This window comes from Falco naumanni, chromosome 14 (genome assembly GCF_017639655.2).
Source record: "Falco naumanni isolate bFalNau1 chromosome 14, bFalNau1.pat, whole genome shotgun sequence".
NCBI lineage: Eukaryota > Metazoa > Chordata > Aves > Falconiformes > Falconidae > Falco > Falco naumanni.
In genome coordinates this window covers 12,507,822-12,524,555 of record NC_054067.1, presented here as the reverse complement: position 1 = coordinate 12,524,555, position 16,734 = coordinate 12,507,822, and the positions used below count along the sequence as shown (strand labels likewise).

The 16,734-nt window shown below is 50.9% G+C and overlaps 1 protein-coding gene across 3 annotated transcripts in view; it reads right to left on the bottom strand.

The window, feature by feature from the left end:
- Positions 1 to 16,734, bottom strand: part of FRMPD3 (FERM and PDZ domain containing 3) — a 63,613-nt gene that overhangs the window by 3,858 nt on the left and 43,021 nt on the right. For all 3 annotated transcript variants that reach the window (XM_040614647.1, XM_040614646.1, XM_040614648.1), the window contains 2 exons: positions 8,080 to 8,224; positions 691 to 1,509 (listed from right to left, as the gene is read on the bottom strand). In XM_040614647.1, the coding sequence (XP_040470581.1) occupies positions 691 to 1,509; positions 8,080 to 8,224 (964 nt within the window). The remainder of the gene's footprint in view (positions 1 to 690; positions 1,510 to 8,079; positions 8,225 to 16,734) is intronic.

The window sequence follows — 16,734 nt, the reverse complement described above, 5'->3', positions numbered from 1 at the left end:
TTTAGTGATTTCTCACAACTAAAGAGTTAATGCTTTTAAGAGATATCACTTGTCAGCACCAAGCTGGCTTGCTAGCTCAATTTGGCAAGAGCTCTTGGCCCAGGAAAAGGTCCTGGGAAGCTTTCCAGTGTTAGTGATAGCTGAGCTACAGGGACTTGTCTGGCACAAGAAGGAAAATAGGGCAACAGCTACTCTGCCATACCGAGTAGGGCACCCAAGGTGGGCAGAGGGACAAAGGACTATGCTGCCAGAAGGCTGGTCCCAGACAACACCCATCTGACAGCAGGTTTGCTCTGTGAAGGGCTCACATACTGCAAAACCTGGGTGGGAACCTGTGAAGACTGAGGGCCAAAGGTACCAGCTGAGTGGGGTCACGGCAGGGAGGAACTCATGCTTACAGTACTGGTTTGTTAGTGCCTCACCCCAACATTGTGGCATGTGGACCATGGCAGATACGGGATCACCATGAGACTCCTTCAGTCACTGTCAAGGAGAAGATTCCCACCTCAGCTTCTTGGAAATCTGAGCAGCAGCTTGGCTGCTCCTGTTAGAGCCTGTTGCCACAACTTAGTTTTTACTAGAAGCTGCTCCACAACCACATACAGGATGGGAGGAGGAGACCAAAGGGAAGGATGTACCATAGGAAAGAAAGGCTACAGGGAAAAAAGAAAGTCACAGCCACTGAAATACCTGCTGTCTGCTGTGGTGGGGGATGCGGGCAATCCTCTGAAGCAGCCAGGGCTTCCAGTGCCTGCAGGGTGGACACCAGGGCATCGTCCAGCTCTTGTGCATGGTCTCGGACTGTCCGCGGTTGCACGTTGTCTATCAGCGTGACAGGGATCTTGTCGTAGAGGATGCCACACAGATGCCGGCCCTGCTCCTGGCTCTGGGCAGCTGCCCGGCGCTTGGGATCATCCTCGTCTGAGCTGTTGTCTCGGAAGCCAGGAGGAGGTGCAGCGATGGCAGGGAGCAGAGATGTTGTCTCATCTTCTTCCTCATCACTCCCAGGAGGGGGAAGTGACATCAAGTCCACCATATTGTCCCGGGCACTGCTGGTCTTGCCCCCCTTGGATGAGGCCAGACGGCTCTTGATTTTGGCTTGGCAGGACTCGCAAAAGTGCGAGGTGTCACCCCGCAGGTGGGTGTCTATGGTGTGCGCCCTGGCCCTGCTTGTGTGCCTGTCTTGGTCAAGGCCATTTGGGTCATACTCGTTACCTGTCCCGTTGTAGCCTTGGCCAGAGCTTTTGGAAGTGGGGTCAGATTTGGTCCTGGGACGAGTTTCTTCAAAAAAAATCAGGTTTTCATTGATATCCGTCCTGCTCTCTCTTTCCTTCCTCTGCTCTCGCATGTGCAGATAGCAAAAGCTGATGAGCTCCGAGTCCGAAGCCCTGGCAGCTGGAGTTCCAGCTGCTCCGGTGCTGGTGGCAGAGCCACCCACCAACCCGCTCTCTTTCTTTCCCGTGTGTCCCGCTGTGGCAGGCCGGTGGAGATTGTGTGCGTTGATGTAATCTAAACCAAAACCACAGCAGGCACGTTAGCAGCAGCACCCAGGAGAAGGAAAAACAGCATGGGGAAGCTCCTGCTCACCCTGGCAACGCATCCGTGTGCTCTCTGTCCTCCAGCGCTCGGTGTGCTGGACTGCAGTGGGACATGCATGTTCCCTGCAGCACAGCCAGGCCACCTGGCTGGTCTCTTGAAAAAACATCTGCAACCAGCTGGGCCTATCTGCCAGTAATGAGAGCAGAAGAAATGTCCTGCAAATGCAGATCACAGAATCATAGAATGGTTTGGGTTGGAAGGGACCTTTAAAGGTCATCTAGTCCAACTCTCCTGTAATGAGCAGGGACATCTTCAACTTGCTCTGAGCTCTATCCAACTTGATTTTGAATGTTTCCAGGGACGGGGCACCTACCACCTCTCTGGGCAACCTGTTCCAGTGCTTCATCCCCCTCATCGTAAAAAATTTCTTCCTTTTGTCTAGTCTGAATCTACCATCTTCTACTTTTAAAGCCTTACCCCTTGTTCTTTCACTATCGTCTCTATTAAAAAGTCTGTCCCCATCTTTCTTATAAGCCCCCTTCAAGTACTGAAAGGCCACAATAAGGTCTCCCTGGAGCCTTCTCTTCTCCAGCCTAAAAACCCCAACTCACTCAGCCTGTCCTCCTGGGAAAGGTGTTCCAGCCCTCTTATAATTTCTATGGCCCTCCTCTAGACCCACTCCAACAGGTCTATGTCTTTCTTGTACTGAAGACCTCAGAGCTGGACACAGTACTCCAGGTGGGGTCTCAGCAGTGCAGAGTATAGAGGGGCAGAATCACCTCCCTCCACATGCTGGCCATGCTTCTCTTCATGCAGCCCAGGATACAGTTGGCTTTCTGGGCTGCAGGTGCACATCAGCAGCTCATGTCTAGCCACCACTGCCCCCAAGTCCCTCTCCCCAGGGCTGCTCTCAATCCCTTCATCCTCCAGCCTGTATCGGTATCAGGGGTTGTCTTGACCCAGGTGCAGAACCTTGCACTTGGCCCTGTTGAACCCCATAAGGTTCTTGCTTCTTGAGCTTGTCCACATCTGTGTGCCACAAGAATGGCATCTCATCCCTCAGGCGTGTCAACTGCACCACTCGTCTTGGTGTTATCTGGAAATTTGCTGAGGGTGCCCTTGATCCCACTGTCTGTGTTGTTGAAGAAGGTAGTAAACAGTACTAGTCCCAATATGGACCCTTGAGGGACAACACTTACCACCAGTCTCCATCTGGACATTGAGCCTTTGACCGCTACCCTCTGGATGTGACCATCCAGCCACTTCCTCATCCACCGAACAGTCCATCCATCAAATCCCTCTCTCTCCAATTTAGAGAGAAGGATGCTGTGGGGGGCTGTGTCAAAGGCCTTACAGAAATCCAGGTAGATGACATCCATAGCTCTTCCCTCATCCACAGATGTAGTCACACCATCACAGAAAGCCACTAGGTTGGCCAGGCAAGATTTTCCCTTGGTGAAGCCATGCTGGCTGTCTTGAATCATCTCCCTGTCCTTCATATGCCTTAGCACAGCTTCTAGGAAGACCATATTCCATGATCTTCCCAGGCACAGAGGTGAAGCTGACAGGTCGGTAGTTCCCAGGGTCCTCCTTTCCACACTTTTAAAAAATGGGTGCAATATTCCCTTTTCCCAGTCACCAGGACTTCACCTGACTGCCATGACCTTTCAAATATCATGGAGAGTGTCTTGGCAACTACATCAGCCAATTCCCTCAGGACTCTGGGATGCATCTCGTCAGGTCCCATAGACTTACGTCTGTTCAGGTTCCTAGGTGGTCATGAACCTGATCTTCTCTTACAGTGGGAGGGACTTTGCTCCCCCAGTCCCTGTCCTAAGGTCCATCCACTTGAGAGGTGTGGGAAGACAGGTTGCCAGTGAAGACTGAGGCAAAAATGTTGTTGAGTACCTCAGCCTTCTCCTTGCCCATTGTTACCAGTTTGCCAGCTGTGCTCATCAGGGCAGGTGTGCTTGCTCTGACCTTCCTTTTCTGGCTGATGTACCTATAGAAGCCTTTCTTAGTATTCTTTGTGTTCCTTCCCAAGTTCAGCTCCATCTGTGCCTTGGCCTTCCTTTAACGTCTCTACACAACTGGGCAGTGTCCCTGTACTCCTCCCAAGATACCTGTCCCCGCTTCCACTGCCTGTGCATTTCCTTCTTGCCCTTTAGTTTGACCAGCAGGTCTTGACTCATCCATGCTGGTCTCTTGTCTTCCTTTCCTGATTTCTTACACCTGGGGATCGAGAGCTCTTGCACTCATGGAAAGCACCCTTAAAGATCTGCCAGCTCTGTTCTCCTCCCTTGTCCCTGAGGGCAGTTTCCCAGGGGGTCCTGTTGACTAACTCCTCGAACAGATCATGGGCTGGAAGGGATTTTGGGTGATCAGCTTGTCTGTACCCTATCTCTGAGGCAGGAAAACTGTAACTGACCTTCATAAAAACATGTGTGATGGAGGTGAACACATTCCTATGGGTGGCTTTGTATGTGCCACACTTGCCTTGGCCTCCCCACCTGAGTGTGTGGGCCTCTCTAGAGGAAAGGGTTAAGCTCTGAGGGATACCACATGTGTTGCCACCAAGAGCAGAAGGGGACTGCTGACATTGAAGACAAGGGACCTTCTGGCTCTGAGACATCAACCCCTCCCAGCTATAAGGAGGCAGAAGGGAGAGGGATGTACAGAGATTTACATGGTGGATGTGGAAGACAGCCAGCAGCCTGCATGGTATCAAAAGAAGCAGCAGCAGGCCACCTCCTTGTGTGGTTTGCTCCACTGTCTCCAAAATGATTACGTGCTATAGAGTTTAATCCTATAAATTTTATAAAGTTAAATATTATGACATATATGATGAGAAAGTATTGACCCTAAGGCTGTTTTTTGTGAGGAATTAGATCAATGACACCATGGACCGGCAACACACTGAGCAGTGTCCTTTTACAAACAACCTTTAGACATCAGAAATATTGTCCTGTTCTTCCCTTTCCAGCTCCCCACCAATCTCTTCTCTAGACTAACCACAGCAAATTCCTTTAACCTTTCCCAACGGGTCTGTTTCCTAAATGTCTCAGCTTTCTTACTGCTCTGGGCTGGACTCCATCCACGTCAGCTACCTGGGAAAATGTGTTGTTTCTATGCTGCGTGACAGCAGCAGGCAGAGGAAGCAAGATCCCAGTAGCTTGCTGGGAGGCAGAGCTGGGCAGAACCAGAGGAGGGCTGGCCAACACAGCAGGCACAGAGACACAGGGATGCGGGTACTACATCACCGAGCCACCAGCCATATTCAGAGGGCAGTGGGAGCAGCGTGGCTGCACTCATGAACAGGGACCTTCAGCCTCAGTCTGCTAGTTGGCCAGACCAAGCAGTTTTCCTCAGGGAATTGCTAAACATGGTGCGATATTGCCTTTCAGGGAGGCATCCAACGTTACCTGGCTGATTCTGACAGACACCCCTCCCAGTCCCTTGTTCCTTGCTGCCCACGATCCACTCTCTTTCTGTCTGGCTGTCAGCTATCGGATCAGGCTTGCTCTGAAATAGCCCTCTGCTCCTGCTGTTAAGCATTTTGCTGCGACAGCCTCTCCTTTCTCCCTTGTGTGAAGCAAGTGGCTGAAATACTGCTTGAACTTCTGGCCAGTGGTCCAGCCCCCAGGAGGGGCATCTGTCTGCATTACAGACTGAATTGTGCAGCTGTGCTGAGAATGGCTGCCAGGGGGATGCAGGCTCCATCTTACCAACTATAAATTAAATCAAATACATTCTAATTAAATTCATTAGCTCAACAAATTGGACAATTTGTCTCCCCAAACACACGTTTGCATTATACTGTTCATCACCTGCCATGCTAAGATCCCAGCCAAAACAGTCTCTCTCCCATTTATGGACATACCAGGGCTCAAAAATGACAGCTGTGTGAGTGAGCACAGGGCTGCCACAGCTGGGGACGTGCATTCAGTGCTGGGCTGTGGTGGGACAGTGTGAGCTGAAGCAGAGGCTTTCCCAAAGTCAGACACCTCTGATGGGTCATGCTAGCAGCCTGCCCCGCTTGGACAGCCTTGCTGGCTGCCCATGCCAAGCCAGGGCCTGCTGCTGAATGGGGCCAAAACCCCCAAATCCACAATCCAACTGCTGGATGCTCTGGGGGAGAAGGTCCTGACAATGTGCTGAGAGAGCAACCAAGGCCACAGAGCTGCTTGGCTGACCATGGTTGCTGGTGGGAGCAGGCAGAGGAAGGGGCAGGGAGGCAAACCGATGGTGCAGCTCCAGTCCAGCACAACCCTTGCTGTGGAGGGCAAGGATCTGGCATACAGCTTCACAGGGAAATGCAGAGAGATAGATCTAACTGATAGCATCCAGACAAAGCATGCATTTCTAAAAATGTCTGCAGTTCAGCAGGAGGTTTTAATGGTCCTCAGGGAAGATGGATGTGCTCCTCTTCTAGGCAAAAAGCACAGGCCAGGGCTCAATTTTACGTTTAAGATTCTGACACAGCCTGCCTGCAGCCTGGAAAGTCAAAGCCTGGGCTAACTTGATTCATCCCAGTGGGGCTTTCTTATCATTCCTGCAGAAATGTGCTAATGATCAGCAGTCCCTGCTCCCTGTGATCCGCCTAGCTCCTGACAGCTCAGCCTGCAGCTGTGGTGAGACCAGAACTGTGAGCAGACTTAGTTTTCCTGATACACACTGAATTCACTCCTTCTGAAGGATGCCTGGGTGGCCGGGCCAAGTATACTGGGTCTGAAGGGACACTGTGCCACTCCACTGGCCAGAGGGGTTTTCATTGCACCCCTGAGGACATACTAGGCCAGCTAGAGAGATGCTAGCTTTTTGGTTTGAAGACCATGGATCCATTGCTCCATTGCTGTCTGACCCACACCGTGACTTCCCCTTGCACTCACTCCGGCTCCCTGCAGTGACATTGGTTTCTTGAGACTGCCAAGAAAAGAGCAAGATCTACTTCCCCTTTTGGCATAGGTTTCGACCATGCCCACAAAGCAAAATCCCCGAGAAACAATCCTGACTGCTACCACAGTTGCTAGTGTGGAAAAGCACCAGTATCTTGAACATGTTGAGATATCCCCTGAGTGTCCAGTAACTGGGTGCTGCCAGCCTCCCTCCAAGCCCTTGGGGATGTTCTGGGATGCTCTCTGCTTCCCACTGCATTCCTCTGACTCCCCACAGCCGTATGTCCCATGTGTCCCTGTAGCCCATCTCAGGGTGACATGACCCAGGGAAGGACCACTCTGATGACAGCCAGTTAAGTTGGAAACACTCTCCACTCATAGCAAAATGTGACAAAATGTGTTTCTATGGGGCACCCAGAGCAGAGAGCACGGTGACAGCCATCAGTAAGAGGTGCAGGTGAAGAAATGAAAGGAAATCATGTACATATACTTACACCAACATCACCTGCCAGGTCTTTCCCTGGATTTGCTGAGGTTGCTGCAGATGCTTTCCTGATGCCTCTTGTGAGTGTGTCCTCCCACATGTGCTAAGTCGGTGTCCAGGTGCCTTCCTCAGACCTCAGAGGCACTGAGTCCTTTCTCAAGGACAAGGACTCTGCTAGCTCTCAGCATTCCTCCTACCTCCCCAGCTAGTCCCATCCTGAGAAGGCAGCTTTGAAACTCTGTCAGCTAAACTGAAGAACTGTCACAGCTCTCTAGATCTGCAGCGTCACTTGGGAGGTCTGGGGGACAATGTTCCAGTCAGCTGGGTCAGTATTTTTGCCCATCATCCAGCCACTGATCTTGTATTTTATATTTCTCTATACAGAACATATTTGATGTGAACACCTGCATGGAACAACGGCTGGCTGTGGGTGCTCATGGGTGGCTCTTGTTTGAAATCACTCTTGAGAATCATTTTGAGGGTGACTCACACCTGCAAGTCATCCTCAAAGAACAGAGCATCAGCGCCTGGTGGGACAGAATGTGTCTTTACTTCTTCTTGTCTCTTGCTGTGCCCAGACCAGCCCTCTGCTCCTTGCATCAGTCTGAGCACCTGAAGAACTGAGACACCAAAGTTTCCTTCCTGGTATAGGAAATCAGCAGAGCAGCCATGCTGGCAGAGTTGCCCGTGCAGCCCAGAGCCCCACTGATGAAGGCAGCAGTGTCCAGAGGCAGCAGAGGCACAGTCCCTGGCTGAGTGCATACACTCCCATTGGTCTCCAGAGCCAGGATGCTGGCCAAGGAGCATGTGCTGCATCCCTGTAGCAAGGCACAGGCTGTTCTGTGAGGACCCAGCATTTAGCTGGCAGCATTACAGGTCTTTTCAAAACAGCACCTCCTGGATCTGCTCTAGGAGCAGCCAGGAACAACACTTGCAGGGAGTATTTAGGGCCCAAGCTGACACTGCAGGTCAGAGCTTATCCAAAATGAGGACTTGTCTCCCTGCTCCTTGTTTTTTGGTTCTGCAAGGGGAATGGGAGCAGAGGGGAGGTGCCAGAGAAACCCTTCTCCTTTCTAATGCTGCAGAGCCCTGGGTGGAGGGAAGATGAGGAGGGGGAGGCTGGGGAAGGGGCTCGCACAGAAAGCAGAGGCTGAAACATACCTGCCTTGATAATCTGAGGTGGGGGTGGCTGGCTGGGGGCCCTGGAGAATATCATCTTCTTGGAGTCCACCAGGAGACGGCAGTAGCCTGCGATCAGGCAGGCAAAGTTGGTGGCATCGGGCCACTCCATCAGCAACACCAGCGGCTGGAAGGCAAGAGAGGCAAAGTGCATGAAGGCCATGTGGCTCAGCTGACACAGGACCCATGCTCCAAAGAGGTTGTGCCAGGGCCCTGCATTGGTATAGCTGGTGAGCTGGCTGGCACTTTTAGCACCCACACAGGAAAAAACAGCCAGGTGCATGTCCTTGCTCCTGTGCTGTGCACAAGAAAGCGCCTCACTGTAGCTGTAATGCCAGCTTGCTGACTCCCCTAAGGATGATGGAAGAGGTGGAGTCCCACGGGGCGCAGGCTGTGCATGGCAGGGTCCCCATGCTGGCTCCTGATCGTTTGCCTGCATGTCTACGTTCTAAGCCTACCTGCAAGCACCAATTTCACCATCAGGCCCTGGGGAGCTCAGGGAGTTTGTGGAGTCTCCAGCTGTCAGAACCCGTTTCGCTGGAGGCACCACATCGCCCTCCCATAAACTGAGACATCTGCTTCCAGCAAGATGCAGAGGGGGCAAAACCCCATTACAGGCTCCCCCAGCCACCACTCTGAGCCTGTAGATCTTATTTAAGTCTAACCCTTCAGAAAATTAAATTTATGCTTAGGAGCAGATGGTGTCTTCTCTTTTAGGAGAACATTTATTTACACGCTAAAAAGGGTCTTTGCTTTAAAGAGAAGGAAAGAATCTGACATAATCTGTGTGCTACATATAACCTTACTGCACAGTCTAGCAGCAGACACCGTGACTCCCTGACTGCCGGCTTGTCCCAAGAAGGTTAACTAGCCTAGGGAAGTTGTTGGAGTGGGATCCACTCTTACCCACCCAGTGAGGTCGCATGTACTGCTGGGACCTGGCTGGGCAAAGCAGCCTGCATCAGCTCTGCTCGGTCAAGCAGTCCATGCTTGGTCTGAGCCCCCAGCACCACTCAAGGTGGACCCATGAGATGGAAAAAAAATTGACAGTGCCTTCAATGAAGTCATTGCATGGCACCTCTACCCCTTGCACAAAGCAGCCCCACCTGAAGGACCTTTGTACAGGGCTTACATGAGGCAACTGGGGGATGTTTAGCTACTGCTGTGGCTTGGGCTGCCTGTCCTGCTGTGCTTGGTCTCTTGCACACTGACATCCCTCCAAGACTCAGAAGAACTTGTTTACAACATCCAGGGCAAACCAAGCCCATTTTAAAAATGACTTAAGCCTATGCAGTGTGAAAGGCATTGAAGCTATTTTGGTCTTCTTGTTTTATAAACACAGGAGGTTTCTGATACCCACTGGCCAGTTCTCTGCCCTGCTCACCACTCGCTTTTTTAAGCCACAAAGACAACTCTGGCAAAGGAAGACCTGGCCTTACAGCACATCACACTCTGGACGCAATAAACCCAGGTGTGAAGCCATCAGTCCTGGACAGAACCACGTCTGATCCCCAAGACACATGAGCCTCTGGCAGGGGCTGATTCCTTCTAGGGCCAGGGTAAAGAAGTTCCCTCCTTGGCTGCTGCGCAGGAAGAGAAAGGAAAAGAAATAACCTGACGCGTAAGAGAAATAACCTGACAAGTGAACACGCTCTACTGAGAGGCTCTGCCTCTGCCTGCTTGATGAGGCTCCTTCTGCATCATGAAAAATAAATCTGAGATGACACAGATCAAAGGGAAATTATCAAGATAGAGAAGGGAGAGAAGAGATTCTACACATAGCTCAAAGGAGGCAGGCGTGCAGTGGTGAGGGGGGGTGTGACATCTCTTAGCCCAGCTCCGGTCTTGACATAAGTGATGAAAGGAAACCATGTGTTCCAGTTCTGCCATATGAAGCATCCTTAAAACAACTGCATTCCACATAGGGCTAAGCCTTGTTGGTTTTTTTAAGCCATCTGTTGAATAAAGAGACATTTGTGCATTTTCCCCTGTGTTATGCAGCAGGAAGGGTTTGAGTGCTAGCAACAAGAAAGGAAGCAAACAGCAAGGGTAGGGAGGCAACGGCTGATGGGTACCCACTACTGCCAGATTAAATCAAGAGGCCAAGGCAGGTTGAGAATTCCCTTTCAAAAGCAAAACTAGAGGGGTAGTTTCTACCATGTATGAGTCACATGCCAGAGATTCACAGCTAGCTCCTGGGGACACAAAGGCTGAGTGGCACAGAGCCATGACCATTCATTGCCTTCCTGTCAGCACCTGCAGTTCAGCCCATGGTGCTGTCCGGGGACCCCGGCTGGGTACCAGTACCCCTGAGACCCAGCCCTATTTCCATCTTTGCTCAGACACCTCTGCTTCAGGATGAACCCACCCATCCAGAGATGGGACTGTAGGTTTGTGCTAGCAAGAAGCAGCCCCTGCATCTCCCCTCCTCCTGAAGGGAGAAAGGACTGAGACACAACTGTTCCAACTGGTGTTCCTTGCCTACAAATAACACACACACAATACACCATGCCACCGCGAGCTCCCTGCCAGGTCTCCAAGCAAGCCCAGCTTCCAGACTGGCTTCCAGCAATTGGTGCATGGCATGCTGGGGTTAATCGTAGCACTCCGCTCTGAAAAAGAGGAATCTTAATACTGATTAGCATTACAGCTTAGCGAGGGGTCTTAGAAATGACTACTCTCACATCCTGGCAAACAAGCAGTGTGACAGTTCTCTAATTGTCAAGCATTCAAATATTGTTATTAGGGATTAAATCACTTCAGGAGCAGCTTGAAGCTGTCCACCTGCACTCATGGCAGTGCTCCAGCAAGCTCCCCGTGGCCTGGGAGCCTGTCCTGCAGGGGCTCTGTGTCCTGCCGATGGATTACTGGCTGTTTAAAAAGCTACTGAATGGGAGCAAAGCTGCTGCAGTCAGGCTGCTTGTCTCTCCTGGCCTTGGTGGCTCCTCTGCTGCTCAGTAACAGAGGTCTGGCTGGTTACAAGGCTGTACCCTTCCACCCACCTAGGTGATTTTGCTGACATTGCAGCAGCTCGGCTGCCTTCAAGACTTGCACCTTGCTGCCCCATCTCCCTGAAAGTGGCCAACAGATCTGAAAGTGATTTGTGGGGTCAAAAGGCAAAGCGGCAACACGATTGCAGCAGCCTTGTTTCCTTGGAAAATCAGGCCACAGAGAGGAGGTGTCAGGGATGGCGGCTAACAGAGATGTTATTTTTAGACATTGGCAATCTTGGTCACCCTGTTCCACGCAGGCAAGGCAAATGAGATCTTGTGGAGAGAGCCAGGCACAGGCGAGCTGAGCAAACATTGACTTTCTGAACAGTTGCATGAAAAATTTCCAACTAGTGTTGCTAAGGGTTTTAGATGGTAAATTCAGGACAGCTTTGCAAGGAGCTACTCTGATTACCAACAATGGAGGGGTGTAGTCTGTGCTTTGGGCTTCCTTGTAATACCCATGTCTTGTGGCAAATGGGATTGAACACCTTTCCTTTGGAAACATCCTGCAAGCAGCAGTGAGGGCTTGTGCCCGTGGTCAATACTGGCCTGGTCGCCAGGGGGCTGGGGCTCACGCAGCATCCCTGCCTCCTCCTGCAAGTTTTTTAACTCACTGCTCAAGCTCAACCAGACTTGACAAAAAGGCAGCAACCGGAGAAAGCATGAATCTTCGTAAGTTTTCTAAACCCAGTGGTGCAGCAGAGCTCACATCTATGAGCAGCCGGAAGGCAGGGAAGGATGCAGCAGGAGCAAACCCGGTGTTGTTCCTCTAAGACCTGCTCTTTGCCCTGTCAGCACTGATATTTTTTGGAAGTGGCCACATAGTGCAGTACCTCTTTCCTGGCTGTTAATCAGGAAATGGTGTTCATCACCAATGGGGAACAAGTTATTAACTAGGATGACCCTTTGGTTATCCTCTAGCCATGCACTGATGATGTGTCTCATGCCAACCAGCCCATTCTCTTCCTCCTCTTCACTGGCACATTCTCTCTGCAACAGTGGTGGTGGCCCATACCTTGGTGGCCCCGAGGGATCTGCTTCCCTGGGATGCCAGAGCAGAAATGCCTGTCTGATTTTTGACAGGGCAGCAGCACCTTTAGCATGAAAGCTGGTTTTACACAGAAGCAAACTTACTGGGATAATCCTACTGCTCTAAAAATGCCAAACATCAGATTCTCAGCGGGATGCACAGGTAAAGGTGTATCTCTGACCTGTAATATGCCAACATGAAAAGAAGCAAATTTTAAAGAGAACACTCTTTCAATATCTAAATGTATAATAACAGCCTGAAATGACTGATGTTTTGATCTTTCACTCAACTGGTTTCCTAGATTTTTCTAGTCTTAATCAGAAAAGGACATTTTTTTCACTTAAAGTTTCTTGCTTGGCAACCAGTTTCTCTGGAAAGTAAAATAAAATATATTTACACTGGATACAAGAGATGAGTTTTCCATTAGCCTATTAAGGGTATACTGCTTTTTCTATTATGCTCTGGCTTTAACTCAAACCTTGATGTCCTTCTGGAGAATATTCCCTTGTTCAGACAAAGGTGAAGGTTTCATAAAAGAACGTCTGTAGGAAATTTTATGGCCAGGGTTATGCTAGAGGATCTTAACAGTCCACATATTTAAATTAATTTATGACCTGATCTATGTACTCTATAACCCTTAAGCTTATGTGCACTTCCTTTTAATCTCCCCCCTTTATCATGTACTTTGGGTCTCACCCTGCTTCCTTTAATGTAGTGCAGTAGAAAGACGGGAGATGAATTTACATAACTCATGTCCCCTGGTTTATTTGAGGTGCAGTGCCAAGTTTATATTTGATAATATTAGGCAGCCGGGCCTAATGAGACAGCTGTCAATTTTTCACTTGTACATTTACCTTTCCTTCCCTCCTCTTAAGCGTTGTTAACTCAGCCCTATTAATGTGCTGCTTGTCATTAGGACCATTATTTCCCATTTGTTGATCAGAAACCCCCTGCCTTTGTTTGCAGCAGACCTTCAGGTTTCTGCAGCAGTGCCTCCTTCCTTAGGGTTTGAGCAGCTGCCACCTCCACCGGGTGAATGCCCTCCTTGGTCCCTGCACGGTCCCACACAACATCACAGTAGATCGAGAGGTACCTCTGTAGACTGCAAACTTGTAGGTGTCTCCTTCTCTCCACTCTGATGGTGCTGCCCTGTCCCCAGGGAAGGCACAGATCCAGCCTGTGTCTCCCCATCATGCTGCTGCTGCCACCCTGGCTGGCTTTCATCTCCCCTCTCCAGCTGCTCAAAGGGTTCATGCTCTTCCCTGTGGGATTTCTAATAACGAGAGCCTGCCAGCACTTTTGGCATCCTCCACGTTTCCTATTTGTTGAAGCAAGTTCTCAGGACTCCCAAGGTTGCAATACCATTGGGCTGCGCTCACGCCCACAGGACAGGACACCTGAAATCTGCGTGGTTGGTTTTCCTTTTTTTTTTTTTCTATTTTTTTTGGGGGGTGGGTGTTCTTTGTTTGTTTGTTTGTTTTTTTAAATAAATACATCAAATACTTGTAGGCTTGGAAACTGATCCTGTCCACATGTTGTCTGACTCTTGTGTTTCTGGCTGGCTCCTGTCCTGGGCAGTACCATAGGTGGCACTGGGGCTGGCACCACACGCTGGTATGTGCTGTGTTTTGCTTTATGCCTTGCTAGAAAGGTGCTGCAAAGAGGGAAACTGCATCCACCCCTCCCACCCCAGGTACTGAGCCAAAGGAAATCTCAATCTCTCCCTCTCTCCCACGAGATGACAGTGTTTCAGAACGCCTTAATGGAAAGAAAGATGAATTCAGGTTAGGGAACCAGAGCGTTTAGGTCTATCATTGCTCCAAGCCCCACTCTTCATGTAGGAGAAATTCAGTCGGCTTCACTCATTGCTTGCGGGAGCAGGAGTAATGCTGGCCCCACCTGCCCTCATCAGCTTGATGGGGCTTCCCACCATTTTCAGACTACAATTTGGCAAACATATGGCACCGACCTTGCCACACTCAGCTGGGGGAAGCACCACTGGGCTCGGGGCCGGCTGCAGCCCCGCCGAGAACCGCTGCTGCTGGTGCTGGCAGGGAAGGCTGGAGGCAGGGGGTCACCATCCCATTGGCATCGTGAGGGAGGGGCGCCCGGCGGGCAGGGCTGGCCTCCCAGGGGGAGCAAAGGCGGCTGCACCCTGGCCATGCATGGCGGCTTTTTATTTCCATGGCAGGCTGGAAGCATGCCGTGGCCCCTGGGACAATGACATCAATAGCCACATTCCAGGCACAGCAGCAGCCAGGGATCTTTTTGAATTAATTTTTCTTTTCTTTTTTTTTTTTTTTTTTTCTTCCCCTCTGTTGAGTCTTGATCTCAGCTAAAGCGCTGGCTGGCTGCAGGCCCTGCTGGGAGACATAAAGTCAATTACCCTGATGCCTTTGATTGAATTGCACTTGGCGAATGGCCAGCCACCCGGGGCTCCTGTCCTGGAGCCCAGCATGGGGACAAGGCACAGCATGGGACAGCTCCTCTGTTAAATTGCAGACGCTTGTCCGGGCTCGGGCAATCCAGCTGCCCCCAGAGCATTCCTCTTTCATTCCCGTTCAGAGGGCTTCGGCAGCTTTTTTTCCCAGTGTCAAGACCGTTAATAATAAAAAGCCCAGTGGCGTGTAGCTGTGTAAATCAGAAGGGAGAATAAATGCTCCATTTGAAAAGGCATTTCAGTAAGCACAAAAGCTTTGCTTCTGCAGGAGCTGTGGAGCTGCAAAGCAAGGGGTGCGACCTGGTGGAGCCACCCAGCTGGACATCAGGAGCTGGCTCCAATCTGCCCACGGAGCTGAGCAACTCTCCCCACACCTTCTGCACTGGGGAGCTTGGATGAGCACAGTGAGCAGCAGCCCCTCTGCCTCCTCTGCACCCCATCAGTACTGCTGGGCTTGGCCACATGCCAGGCAGGAGCTGCTGACACTGCCCTTCCCAGGATGCTGGGAGGTACAAGAGGACTTTGCAGTCCTGTACTGGGGAGGAGGGCAGATGCATGCCTAGAAGCCCAAATCTGAGCTGGCTCAGAAGCATTGGCTGCTCTCAAATGTTGGTCCCAGCACTGCCAGTGAGCTGGAGGGGAAAGCCCCTGGGAGATGCAGGCCTGAGGGCTCCCAGACCACTGAGACAAGCTACATTTAATGCATAAAGATCACAGGAGAGACCATGTGCCACCACCCTGTCGCCAGCAAATCTATGAGCTCCAGAATCACTGGCAAGTCCAGGGCACAAGAGGAAGAGCGAAGAAGCGACAGCCCCAGCAGAGAGGGGACTTTGCCAGGTGGGAATGGCTACACAATCCTGCAAAATGCCCACAAAGCTGCAGCACAGCTGGCGAAACACCATCCTGCCATCAGCCGCATACTGTGAACTTTCTCAGCATTTCCAAGCAAACATGCCCCACTCCTTCCAGGGATGTTGAGGTGAAACCTGCTCCTCTCCTCCCAGCAGCTCCCTTAGACATTGCAGGAAATAAAAATCCTTCTTGGACCCAGTAGTGGAGGCCTGGAGGCTTTGGTTCCTCCGTTCTGCGGCTGTGCAGCTCCTCTACGAGGGGTCCGGCCAGCATCTGCTCCCCCCTTGCCACTGTAGCCATGGCAAAAAGCTAAAGAAAGCAAAGCAGAGGCACCAGACCCGCGTTTGTATCCCAAATGGGCTGTTTTAAACAGAATCTGAAGCCCAGGATGGAAAAGCTCCAAAACAAACCAATTAACTACCCAGTGAATAATTTATAAGACAAACATCGTTTTTTTCCTTCTGAACTAAATGCAAATGGCTTACAATTTCCTCAAGCCTGCTTGTTACCTGAAAACCTTCCCCAGCTCTTTCCCGGCAGGTGCGTCTGGGCTGTGGTTGCAGCCAAGTAGTAGATGAGAACATTTGGGTGGTGCTGGCTGCTGTGGTCAGGGTGTGCAGACCTCCTGGCTGACAGCCACTCTGTGACCCGACTCCCTTTTTTTAACCCTTAGGATCAATTACACAACAACATCCCTGGTGCTTAGAAATTCAAAATGGCCTTTCGGTACAAATCCCTTAACCACCACTGACCATCTGCTGTTTCCACAGTAACCCAGTGAGCAGCTGTGACGGGCCACCACCACCCCACCGACTCAGGCTGGCTCACTCACATCCCTGCCCTTACTGGAGCTGCCCCAGCACCAGCATCCCTCAACGCAGCATCAGGCTCACAGTACAATGGCCCCAGGGACATTCCCACCTGCTCTGCAATCCCTAGGGCTCTGACAGGCTTCCAGGGGTGATGCGGATTTGAGCACAGGTCCCCAGAGCAGTCAGGACACTACTTCAAACACAACCCTCTAATGGTTTACAACTCATGGCAGAAACAGATTTATTTGCAACCCAGGGCTTTAGCCAGTGACACATTCGGTGCAACAGAATAATTGCAGAAAGCAGATTAGCACTGCAAGGTAACAACCTTTTTGCCTGCTTTTCTTAGCCTTCCTCATTCATCGCTGTCCTGTGCAGGATTAGCATATGCCTCATTTCAGAGCAGACATTCTGACTTTAAAACCCAGCCCTTGGATAACGGCTAAATGAAGACAGATAACAGCAGCCTCTGTGCTGGCAGGATGCTGTTGAGCCTGTTGAGATTCA